The 12,741-nt window shown below is 41.0% G+C and overlaps 2 protein-coding genes across 6 annotated transcripts; both read left to right on the forward strand.

Annotated features, from left to right (window-relative positions):
• Nucleotides 1-134: 134 nt before the first annotated feature.
• odad1 (outer dynein arm docking complex subunit 1) lies at nt 135-6,428 on the forward strand. 5 transcript variants are annotated; one of them, XM_057030840.1, is made up of 15 exons: nt 135-260; nt 596-721; nt 806-902; nt 983-1,172; nt 1,294-1,419; nt 1,534-1,647; nt 1,730-1,797; nt 1,879-2,042; nt 2,339-2,470; nt 2,716-2,798; nt 2,907-3,075; nt 3,364-3,524; nt 3,607-3,707; nt 3,808-3,898; nt 4,040-5,216. In XM_057030840.1, exons 2-15 carry the CDS (start codon nt 661-663, stop codon nt 4,070-4,072), a joined length of 1,590 nt encoding a protein of 529 aa, XP_056886820.1. In that variant the 5' UTR covers nt 135-260; nt 596-660; the 3' UTR covers nt 4,073-5,216. The 5 variants fall into 5 exon arrangements, with proteins under 5 accessions (XP_056886820.1, XP_056886823.1, XP_056886819.1 ...); XM_057030843.1 differs by lacking the exon at nt 4,040-5,216 and adding an exon at nt 6,352-6,428 and having other exon boundaries at nt 167-260; nt 646-721; XM_057030839.1 differs by having other exon boundaries at nt 169-260; nt 646-721.
• On the forward strand, nt 6,203-8,796 carry LOC130524583 (uncharacterized). Its single transcript, XM_057030844.1, has 11 exons — nt 6,203-6,428; nt 6,509-6,599; nt 6,681-6,864; nt 6,946-7,065; nt 7,172-7,291; nt 7,351-7,418; nt 7,502-7,623; nt 7,732-7,887; nt 7,957-8,039; nt 8,200-8,365; nt 8,473-8,796. The coding sequence occupies exons 1-11, from the start codon at nt 6,365-6,367 to the stop codon at nt 8,634-8,636; spliced, it is 1,338 nt and encodes a 445-aa protein (XP_056886824.1). The 5' UTR covers nt 6,203-6,364; the 3' UTR covers nt 8,637-8,796.
• Nucleotides 8,797-12,741: the final 3,945 nt, after the last annotated feature.

The raw sequence follows: 12,741 nt of genomic DNA on the forward strand, positions 1-12,741 counted from the left end.
ATCTTACAATAGCAGTTTTCTGCAGTCAAAAGTGTGTTTATTATCATCAATGCAGTCTATCATGGAGGGTGGACTCTTTAGAAGCCACATAAATAGTAACATATGAGCTCTTAAGGCTCGCACGTAACAGATGCCTGACAGTCATAATTCAGGGAATAGAGATACTCAATGCATAGCAACGGTCGCTAACAACTTCTTCTTTATGCGTTTCCCTGAAGGAATTCACATCGAGCAATTTCGATTTTTGAAGGTTTGCACTGGTAAAACCCAATTATAATTCTATTCTCCCTGTTGATTAATTTTTACTTTTCAATCATCTTTTTCCTAATATTATTGTAGATCAAATGTTTCTTTTACATGAAAGGAAAGAATGGAGGTAGATTTAGTTCCTAATCCACGTTGATTACTCAGCTGTTAAAAATCAATTGACAGAATTTCAATACTATGTACACTGCTGCAGTATGTAATAAATCACAATGTGATGTTTTTTTGTTTTTTTTACTGAAGTGATATACAGTGATATTAAGGGGACTGTGGACATTTGATCAACTTTTGCAATCTAGAAAACATCCACTACACTCTCCATTTCTTGCAGATCAAACCTTCAAAGTGATTACTGGCTTTTTACCTTTGGTTTTCATGCAGTGAATCTTGGTAACCATGGCACACAGACGATTAACTCAAAGTGCCCCTTCATACGTCAGTGAAAGAGAGGCTGATGGTACATGTGTTGTTCAATTCATCAACTTCCATTCATGGTGTCGATCCACTTGTGTTAAAAGATGTGAATGTGTTTTCATTGCAGAATCAGACTTAGCCAAACTGGAGCGACAGTTCAGGATCATGGATCGGGATGGGAAAACCTACAACCGTCAGGCTCGGGAACAGATCCACAAACAACAGTAAAAAAACACACTCTCCAAACTGTGTGCATGCAAGGATTTTGTGGCCCCCATCGACTGATTGTTTGATGTGATTTCAGGCAGGAAATAGATAGACTGAGGAAGGAGCAGGAAGAGCTTCACCGAAACCTGGGCATCTGCAAAAACTTCTCACATCTACACCGTGACAACGAAGACACCAAGAGTCTCCGCGCTTTGCTGGACGAGGAAGACATGATAGATGCATCCCTGATAAAAGAGAAGGAGCATCAACAAGTGTTGGACAAAGAGGTAAATCACACCCTAGGATGGCAGTTACTGACTGCCTGCTTAAGAAAATAAAAACCCAAGTTCACTACAATGTTTTGCTCTATGGCCTACAGTTAATGCTACGTGTCTTTAATGTCGGCAGATCACAGACATGCAGATGAAGATAGCAAACATTAGAAAGGAAAAGACCCGCATTAATGAGACTCAAACATCTGAGAAAGGGCAGACTCAGAGGGCCATACGTACGCTGGAAATTAAGCTGGACAGAGTGAGTCATATAATCTGCAACAAAACACTTGTTATTGGCAGTGACAGGCAATTCTGTTTCATTGTTCTCTATTACTTCTATCACTTAGATTGTGTTCTTCCTTTAATTCTTCAGGCTTTGACTCACTTTAGTGAGCAACTGACGAAAAACAGCGAGCTGAGAAAAGAGCTGCAGACTCTTCATGTTGAGCAGATCCGTTTCCAGCAACTGCGAAACAGGCTGGAAAAGGTGGGACCAGAAATTTGTTTAAGTCTCGTAGTTTTTAACATGTATTTATGTGTTAATGTGTGTTTTTTTATGTTATATATAGGAACTTCATGATCTACACAAAAAGATCTCTGGAGCTGTGAATTGTTCCATTGCTGCTTATGATGACAGGTAAGATTTGAGACAAGTACTATGATAATATTACAAATTTGGGTAATTTACTGTAAATAATATATTATTCTTGTAATATAGGGCTGAAGCTCAGTCCAAGATGATCTTGTTGAAGGAGAAAGCACGGAAGGACCTCACCCAGTACAAGGCAGAGATAAAGGACCTGGAGAGGCTGATCGCACATGAATGTAACCTCAAGGAGTTCATGACCACCAAGTGCAATGAGCGCAGTGTTCGAGATCAGTGTGAGACTCCCATCCGGTCTTTAATCTGAACTATCACATCCAGTTGAAATGAGCAATATGTGTAACTTTCATTATCAGGGCAGGGGTGTCGAAAACCAGGTTTTGTGACCTCCCATTTAGTCAACCCCTTCAACTGGGTTCTCACTTTCCTCGATGAAAGCTGCTTTCTGCCTGGGAGGACACAAAACCTGGCTGGATTTTGGCCCTTGAGGACTGGGTTCTGACATCCCTGATATAGAGAATATTGTGTGAGTCTCTGGTTTGATGCTGATGGTAATGACACTTGTTTGCTCAAGGGTCTAAGATGAAAGAGCAGAGGATAGACTCAAGGGAGGAGTCGCATGATGCTCTTGAGGAGGTGTTCAGCAAGATCCAGACCATAACAGGAGAGGACAATTTGGATTTGTTGGTCACTAGGTTCATCCAGGGTAAGTCTGTTTCATTCCACATTCAGAAAACTCATCTTATGTACTTCTTAACTCTATCAATGCATTGACAACCTATGTTGGGTGCTGAACATGTTTAAAAAGTTGCATCAAAACACTCAGTAGCATTTTAAGAGAGTTAACCTTTCTTTTATGTCGTCACTCTTGTGTACGATAACAATAATAAAACTTTCTTTGCGGCAAAAGCTTGGCTATATCTCACTGCTGTGTCTCTGTTCAATTTGTAGTTGAAGACCAAAAATTTGCACTTTTCAATTTTGTAAATGACCAAAACAATGAAGCCGATGTCCTGAAGGAACAAATCAGCCAGGTGGGTATTTGTTTCCATCTTCCTTTTGCTTGTCCTTTCTCGTGGGTTTGATAAAAAGTGCAGTTTGCTTCACTTACTTATATATCTCTGCTGTGTGGGAACCTACAGATTCAAGCTGAGATTCAACATTTTACAGACAAAAGTTTGCAAAATGAAAAGGACCATGGCTCTTTCTTGGCTGACATCGAAGAGAAACAAATAAAACTTCAATCTCAAACTGAAAACTATGACAAACAAGCCGTCTCGATAGACAACATCCTGGGGAGCGTTAAAGCAGGTGTGGGAATATTGTTTCCGTTATCTGTATTTTAAGAATGCTCTTGTAATTTTCTAGTACGTGCAGTCATTTAAGGGCTCATTCCTGTATTTTGAGTTAATACTTTTGCCAAAGTAAGATGAACATTATGGTTTATAGGCAAAACATAAAGTTACGTATGGTTTAATATAGTGATGTAATTGTGCATTATGGGATACAGAGAAGAAAAGATGAGTGACTCCTTCATTAACACACCCACACCCATCTTCCTGACACTAATTATGATATTGTGTATGTTTTGATACGCAGTCATAAGTAGATTTTTCTCAAAAATGGAGTGGGACTGTTCTACCAAAGAGGACAGCCTGGGCTCCACCATGGGGCTTGCTGAGAACATCATGTCTCATCTGGGTCTAACTGAGGACAAGACCACTGAACTGCTCAGCATTCAAGCCTTCCTCAATTCCAAAGTAAACACTTAACAAGTGAATATGTCCTGCATGATTTCGCAACAGTTGAAGTATTCCAAAAATGCTCTTTCTCATCTCCAAGAATGCAGACAGGAACAAACCCAAAGAGTTCGCTAAATTCCTCCTGAGTCAGAATACAGAACAGCTTCAGCAGCCAATCAGTTTCCAACCTGCAGTGAATAGGTGGGCCACTTATATTGTTTCTAATTTATATGTAGTATTCACATTTGGGATTCAAACTGCAGTCTGACCAGTAATGTCCTGTTTAACTCGGTGTCCTCAGTGCGGAATATGAGCCCGATGAGGCGCCTCTCACTGATGAGGAAGAATGGCCAATTTCACAGGAAGAGCTTCGCAAGAAAATATCAAAACAGGTTGGTGAATTTATCCAGGTGACCGAAGGTTTTAGCTCAGACTGGCACTTTTTCCTGCAATGCTAGGCTAGTTCATGTTCTTATTTACTAACTCCTGCTCTTGTCCTTTTAGTCTGGCAGTAACTCTTTCTCTCATTTCAGGTTTTTTCCTGCCATCATGTCTCACAAGCCTAATTTTGTTTGAGGGGGATGAGTTTCTGTTTAGAATATGCATCCCGCATCCTTATCCCAATAAGTGTGATGTGATCCCTTTGATGGTTCTTCTGAAGAGGCTTTTAGTTATTTTCTGACTTAGAAATGTGATTTTTCTTCAAGGGGGATGTCTGACTCCTTACCTTGAGGCCATCCACAACATTCCCTTCTTGTGATTTTTGTCAACAATACATTATTCGAATAAGTGCACAGTTTAATTTGCCTTGAAGTGTCTGATAGTTGTGGAGTTGGCTGCAAAGATTGACAAAGGGAGACATATACAACAATAGATTTACCTTCTGACATAAAATCAGTCACACACAGATTTTAGCGAGTGGCTAAAGTGAAAAGGTATCATGGAACACATTAGTAGGACCAGAGCTTTGTTGCCTGAGACCAAAAGACAGAAATGTTTAATCATGCCAAGATTGAAAAGACTGGCCCTAAATTTCTTACATTGTAATGAGAGGAGGTGAGAGATGATGGTGTTTGGCACCAGTGGCTCCTGTGAGTCATTCCCCTTGTTGACTTGGGCCCTTTGGCACCACATGTTAAGCTAACAATCACAAACCTGAGCTTCAAGATGGGCAGTGATTTTAAATGGGACCACCCAATCGGGGCCTGTAATTAGGACCTGCTGGACGACTTGCAAAGGTGAAAACCATCCACTCACGGTAGCAGTAATTCTTTATTACAGCTTGGCTGGATTACTGCAATGTATTAATTTTGGACATTGCTGGTCCTCCCTCACATCACCATATACCTGTCCGAGCTGCTTTAATTGTGCTCCTAGAGGTAAGAAAATCTATGGGAAAGCTCAGAGGGGACAGAGCCTTCTCAATTGCTGTTTCTAAATTCTGAGAACCCTGCTATTGCAGGCCTCTTCAAGGCCCATTTTTAAAAGCCATCTTAAAACCCATCTTTTCTCCTTGGCTTTTAAAACACAGTATCAGTCTTTGATCCGGCTTTATTGTTTGTCTTGTTTTATTGCCTTTATTGTTTTATGTTCTTACGCACTTCCATGATGGACAGCACTTTGGTACTTTGTGTCAAATATGGCTGTTCCAAATTGGACAAAGACCAACTAAAATAAATGGCAAGGTCTAGAATCCCTGCTTTTAATCAAGAGGGTTTCTTTTTTACATCCAAGCATACACTAGTATACAGAAGGAACTTTATTGAAAAAACAGTTTGCAGAATAAAGGACATGTTGACATGCAGCAGAAAGTAAATCCCAAGAAGACAATTCCCTCGGGTAAGTAATCCAGCTCAAAAACTAGGCAAGGAGCTGGCAGACAAGGTCGGGCGGAAAACGAGGTGATTTCCTGTGGCGGAGAGGAGACAATCAGGCCTGTCAGGAACAGGCAGGGTCCACAGAAAATCAGTCCAATGGACAGTGTGGTATGGAGCTCAAACAATGGGACATCATTTATCAAAGGCTGGGGTTAAAATACTGGGGAAATAGGTGTGAGGTTGAGCTGACGACTGGGGAGGGTGTCGTGGCTGAAATGACGTCCTGATTATGATGGAGCAAATACAGTAATTCTAATATGTAGAGACACTTCCTTTAACTGTTCTAACAACAGGGTGTAATGATAGCATAGAGAAGCGTTGATTCAGTATTTCTAAATGAAAGAAACGGCAGTTGGGATGATGGCCGATTTCTTTAAAGCTGTACGGGTGATTGGTTCTAACCTTTAAAGCCGCCACAATGATCTAAAGTAAGAAAATGCAATCGCGATAGACTGGGATGTAAACCTAGAATATTTTGTTTTGTGCTGAGCAGCATTTAATTGGGATGGCATTGATCTCATAAAGGATGTGGACACATGCCCTTTAAATAAGTGTGTCCATTAAAGGTCTTCCCTTTACCCTTTGAAATGTCTTGCAAATATTTAAACACATTTGCTTTAAACGTACAGTGATACCTCAACCAAATAAAAAGGCTTTTATGTTATTACATTTTATTCGCTTTTTGGTCTTCAAAGCACATATTTACTCACATTAACTATTTTTAAACCCATTTTCATTTTGATCAATCAAACTAACAAGAGCAAACTACAAAATAATTCTATCTTTTTTAGATTAATTTCACAATCAACGGGAATAACGTTTTTATCATCATTTATTGACGGCCATTGAATGTAATATACATGGTTTTATAGTTTTAACCGTAATGAATGTTTTACTCTCCAAATTTTGTTTCACCATATTTTAGGAATTCCTAAATTCAGCTTGGATTTCAATTTCTTTTTCTGCAGTGAATTTTCAACCATGCAGTCGACACAATCAGCGAGGATGTTTTTATCTGCCTGCAAAGCAGCAGAAACGTGTGACGGTATTGTTATTTTCCGTTACTGCTCATGGAGTTATTGATGACTTGGTGGCTGAGACTAAATCAACATCTTTCTGAAACAGACACAGCAAAACTGGATAACCTCTATTACATCATGGTCCGTGAAAGGAAGGTTTGCAACCGTGTGGCTCAGGAGCAGCTCAACAAACAACAGTGAGCAAATGCCAAATGTTCAGTATTGTTTGAGTGAATTGATGTTGTGCCTAATCAAGTTTTCCTGTCATGTGACTAAAGGCAGGTCATCCAAAAACTGGTCAAGGAGCAGAAAGAACTCAAGATAGACCTAAACATTCTTAATGCGAGTGCAAAGGCGACGCAGAAGGATGAAAAGAGGAAGAAACTACAGACTCTGGCCGTATTGTTGATAGATAAAACCCTAAAGCAAGGGAAGAGCTGTGAAGAAGAGCTAGACCATGAGGTACATGTGCATTTTGTCCAACAGTCACTTCCTGTTTCTCAATAGTTTGGTTTACCGCCCACTTGATTTCTTGGTTGGCAGATCACAACCATGACAACCGAGACGATAAAATATAAAAAACAAAAATCTATCGTGACTCAATGTGCAGAGAGAGACCGGGTTCAGAACGAAGTACAGTATCTGGAGAAGAAGCTGTTAAGAGTAAGTTTCGGAATATAGAAATTCTATGAACAGACTACTTAGCAGCTTACCTTTACGTTAGTTTTGCATTACCTGAACTTGGCTTTTGTTCTGTGGAATTGTCCAGACTTTGAATTACCTTGATAGCCAAAGGAATAAAATCCAAGAACTGAAGAAAGAGCTGAAGAATCAGCATGAGGAGAGTGCCCGTTTACAGCTACACCGGACCACTTACCCACACAAAAAGGTATTTTCTTTTTATCATTACACAAGTTAAGGTCACTTGCATTAATATACTTTTTTTAGGTTACTAATGATCTCGGCATGTACATTAGGGATAATATGAAACGTACTACCCTCGCATGTGAAGACAGGTGAGATTTGAGGTTTGATATGTGATATGGTACTTGACCACATTTAGATCCTGTAATTGTAATTGTTGTGCGCTATCATTCAGGACCAGCGTTGACAATAAGATTATGATGATGAAAAAGAAGGAAGAGAACACCCTTGCCAAAACCCAAAGAAAGATAAAAGAACTTGCAGCACTATTCCCCGAGGAAACTGTCCAAGAAGAAGGTGACTGTGACTGTGACTGTGACAAAATATGTCTTACATTGGATGGATGGAGGAGAATTTATTTATTTTCACTTTTAAAATACTAATGCTGACACATGTTTTTTCTAGTGGAGATCCCGGAGGACACAGAGGAAAGCCCAGGTGATGAAGAAGAGGTCCAAACGTATGAAGCAGTAGAGTTCCAAGTGGACGATGAAGAAGTGGTTAACCTGGAGGATCTCGAAAAAGTCACCTTGGACTTGCTGGTCACCAAGTTCCTCCAGGGTAAGTTGATTTTTACCATTCACTTTGGATTTTTTTTACAACCTACTGATTCACTCTCTCACTTTGTAGATGAAAACCAAAAATGTGAACTTTACACTCTGATATGTGATCAAAAAAATGAAATCCAGGAGCATAACGATATTATTCGGCAGGTGAGCATGTCTTTATCTTGTCCCCATTTAGAAATAAAGTATTTATATTTGACTGAATACACGTGAATTCAAGTTTTAGCTGTCAAATGCTATTTAACACCATGTGTGGGGGAATGTAGATAAAATCACTGACCCAACATTGTGTTTTGGGAATCCACAGATACAAGGGGAGGTTTACCATTCTTCAAAAAAAGGTGCTTCAGATAAAATGGGTGGAAATTTTCTGAGTGGCCTCAAAAACAAGTGTTCAAAACTGCTGTCTGAAGTGGAAGAGTTTGAAAGCTATGAGGAACTGATAAACAACAACCTGAAAGACATTAAAACAGGTGGGGGGATGTTTAACTGGTCTACACAGATGAAATTTAGTGCTTCACATTCCATTAATTCTAATTTGTATGCTTAATGGATAAAAAATTGCATTCTCCTCTCCCAGTTATAGCCAGTATTCTCTCTGGTATGGGCTATGAGGACAAGGGCGCGCCGGAGTCCTCATTGGAGGACAAAATCATGTCCTACCTGGCAGTGATGGAAGAAAAGACCGCCAGGCTTCTCAACATACAAGCTTTCAAAAAAGCTGAAGCAAGCCGCTTGCTATAAAACAAGACTCCAACCATCCTGTCCTAGGCCAAGAGTGAAATATTAATGTAGAATGTATTTAGCAATTTCTTTAGTTGTCGCCACAATAAAAAAAATAAAAAAAACATTCAAATTCTGACTCCCAGCTGCCCTTTTCACCTGTAAGTTGCCGTGTGGCTCCTCCAACAGTCAGGTCTGCTCCTCATCCTCACAGGGCTTCGCTACATGGCGCATGCTGCTATGCTCAAACATAGAGGTTGGGGGCAGCAGAACCTTGTGTATTTGAATTTGCAAGCACGCGTAGCCCTTAATCCTGTTTCCAAATAGGTGATGAAGAGCTTTTATTGCTAGACATTACACCGGAGCCTGCTCATTCTGGAGGATCACATTCATTCCTCGGGTTTTCTGATACAATCTCCATGATTATTCAAATTGTCACTCTTTGCCTTGCAATGAATGAGACATCTGCCTGTGCGCCCCACCTCCATAAGTATCAGTCAATATGAATCCTCAAACAGCCACATTTATCAAAATATACATACTTTGCATATCTGCAAGCTGTTATCACATGCCCTCCTGCCAAAAAAATGCAGTTTGAAATGTCCAAAGGAACCTGATGTGTAGACTTTTAAGCCTAAACATCCTGGAGCGAGCCCCTGTCAGGGCTGACATGACCCCCAAGAATAAGATTGATAGATATATAAATAGACTAAAAAAAAAGAATAAGGTCCTGTGTTAATTAATAGGTGGATTATCATTAGGATTTTGTCAGAGTCAGTTTTGAGAAGCGAAGCAAGCTCCATTTGCAACTGATAGATCTGTGACTTGTCCCTCTTGCAGTTTCTTCTGTGCGGCTGTGAAATCAGATTATCAGAGATAAAAGGGAACTGTGGCGGTGCGGAGGGGTGGCAGTGGTGGGGGACGAGATGGAGGAGGAGTTCTTTGAAATTCTACTCTCACATTGCCCCCTCCACTCCCAGCAAATTTGCTGTGCACACGGCTCTCTACATTGCCATAGAAACCTTCCTTTAAATGACAACAGAAACCTCATTTCCTACTCTTGACAAAGAGTCTCCGTTGCCTTCAGAGACAGCCCTCCTCCTGTAGGCTGTACCAGCAGCAGCAGCAGCCCTCCTCTCTACAGAAGCCCATCTTCCTCCGTTTTCTTCCTTCTTCTGCTCAGTAGTTTCCTTTTGTAGCACACCGTAACATACTTTTTTTTTTCATTTCAGCCATTCTTTTTATTCCTTTCACCACACTCTGTGCAGTTGACACTGTTATATTTAGATCATGGCACCATAATTAGGACTTATCCAAACAGGTATACACCCTTGTGTGCACACCCAAACATGTACACACAGGTAATGTTTTTCCAAATTCTTATCTGGCAGCTGCGCACATGTCTGCGACCTCTTGCCGCCCTGCTCTGCTTGTCATCAGACTGATGGAGCAGCTAAAATGACTTACATCCTGTTAAAGTCTACCTCCCCCTCTCAGTCTTTGGTAGAACAATGCTGGTGTCCATGACTGTTTTGTCCTTTGTCAACTCCTCAGACTGACGCTGCTCCAGTTTGGGGAAAAAACTATGTTAGTGTATAAAAATTCCATGTTCCCTTTTGTCACAACACAAGACTGAAAAATACCCCAGTCTCTCTCTCTCTCTCTCTCTCTCTCCGCTCTCTCTCTCTCTCTCTCCTCTCTCTATCTCTCTCTCTCTCTCTTCTCTCTCTCTCCCCCTCTCCTCTCTCTCCCTCTCTCTCTCACACACACACACACACACATCCACACTCTCTCTCTCTCTCTCTCTCTCTCCCCCCTTCTCTTGTTTGTTTATTTAGGAGCCGTGCCAGGTATTTCCCCAGTCTGCCTGTACCCAGAAGGCTCCATCCCCCTGAGGAACAACACCCTCCTCGAAACTCACACCCTCCCACCCACACCCAACCCTCCCATGTGTGTTGCTAAGCAACTGCCCGCCACGAGCACTGGTGCATGCTCCGGCCAATCAAATGACTGAATATGATTTTTTGAACGGTCTTGCGGATGGAAAGAGGAGATCACCTATTTTTACACTCCAGTGTCCATCTGGTTTAATGTACATTTTTAAGAATTGTAGTGGAAGCACCAGTAGCCAAGCGGGTGTTGGCAAAATGTGTCATTTGATGTTTTCTCAGTTCATTAGGAGCTCATCCACCACTGAGTGGCAGCAGCTTCAATGTCTGTTGCCACACAAGCTGCTAGAGTATTTTTTTTTACTGCTGTTGCTAAGCAATCCTGAGTCTCGTGTCTTACCTGTTAAATATTTGTGATTTTACAGAGGTCCCTGACACCATTTTGTCTTTGTTTTCACCATTTTGAAATCCACTGTATTTCCTCTAAAAAGGGGGGAATCATATAGATTAAACCTGGGGTTTCAGTGCCTTTTTCCATTTACATATTTCGCACTCATGTTGGAAGGAGTAGATGAACCAATTGTGCAAGTAAGCCAATTTGGTTTAGATATTTTTTTAAATGCTTTAATTACATGACGTGAAAAAAGGGAAGTGGGAAGCTCTTGTTTTGAATTGTCTCTGTAGTATATTTTCTGTGTTGCTTCAGGAAATCATGTCCATTTTAAATTCTTCTTTTTTCATTGATTACAGTCTTTATTTACATCCCAGGTCCTCGTGCTCCCCCCTTTCCTCTCCTCCCTCCCACCAACGGTCTCCCTGTGTGTGAGTCCCACATCTCTGCTTTGGTTGCTGTGCAGATGGCTCTTTGTTGGTGCTTCACAATGGGTCTAAGGTCACTGTGGCTCATGCCATCAACGCACGCTCAAAGTTCTCCAGTCCAGCTGTCTCATTTGCGTCTTTTTGTAGTTTTTATTAAATGGTGTTTTTTGTAGCATTGGGGGGGGGGGGGGGGGGGTTCTCATGTGCATGCATTGTCATGCCGTGGCCTTGAATTAACGGGAAGTTATACAACCACAAATACATTGTAGCATCAGCCTCGTCTTCTCTGCCTGTAAACAAGTTAATGATCAGTTAATCAAATTCTTTTCCTCATCTGAACCACACCTTTTTTTTAATCTGCAGCGGTCTCCTCCCCTTTTATTGACCCTGAAATGTGTCATTTGAGGACACCCTTTGAAGCACTGTCATCTCTGAAATAAATCGGAATGTAACATCAGCCATGGAAAAAAATGGTGATGCAAATCCACCATCTGCTCTGTGATCCCTAAACAAGCCGTGTTTATCATGTATTACTTCCCCTTAGCTTAACCCTTAACAGTTCTTCTGATACTGTCAGTCAGTCTGGCTCTCAACCAAATGAAACAACAACACACCTAAATCCTCGTTTCAGTTCTTTCTCATTTTTGTTACAAAAAAGAGACATCCAGCCATACACAGAGTTGTGGAAAGGGCCATGAGGTCCTGCAGGAAGGAGCAGGTAGAGAGAAAGGCGGGAAATGTGAAGGAGGAGCAGGAGGAGGAGCGTGTATTGCAAAGCAGCAGGAATTACTGGAAATTTCCACTTTTCTCTGGCAGGGCAGATGTTCGTTTGAGAGGCGGAGCTACTTGCTGAAATAAATAAGCTAGTGTGGCCATTGCACTGAAGACGGAAAACTAAAAGAAAAATAAATTTTACTTCAGTAGAATACTACAATGACTTTTTTTCATTAATTGTTTCATCACCTTGTCTAATTTCTACAGTTATTACCCATTTTATTACCAAATCCAGGACCAGAGAGAAGGAAAAACACTGTTCTGTCAGTTAGACTTCAGACACAGGAAGTCAACGGTTTCTGGTACATTTCAGCATCAATCAACCTTTTGAAGCTTCTACCATATTTTAAGGTCAGCCAGTTCAGTTCCCAATCATCAAGCAGTCTATTCACATTTCCCCAGAGAAGCACAATGTCTTAACTGGCTTATTTACACTATTTTTCATTACAAAACATCATCACTATAAATCTAACCTGGGTAAATAAATATGATCATTTTTACAGCCAGTTGCAAGAACTGAGTGAAATACAGCCAGAACATGACACGAACAACCCTATCGGCACCTGCCCACCATCACCACGGAGGGGGGGTGAGGAGATAACAAACATCCTCGTGCAAAGTCCAATGAGGTTTTGAAGTCCTGC

This window comes from Takifugu flavidus, chromosome 4, assembly GCF_003711565.1.
Source record: "Takifugu flavidus isolate HTHZ2018 chromosome 4, ASM371156v2, whole genome shotgun sequence".
Lineage (NCBI taxonomy): Eukaryota > Metazoa > Chordata > Actinopteri > Tetraodontiformes > Tetraodontidae > Takifugu > Takifugu flavidus.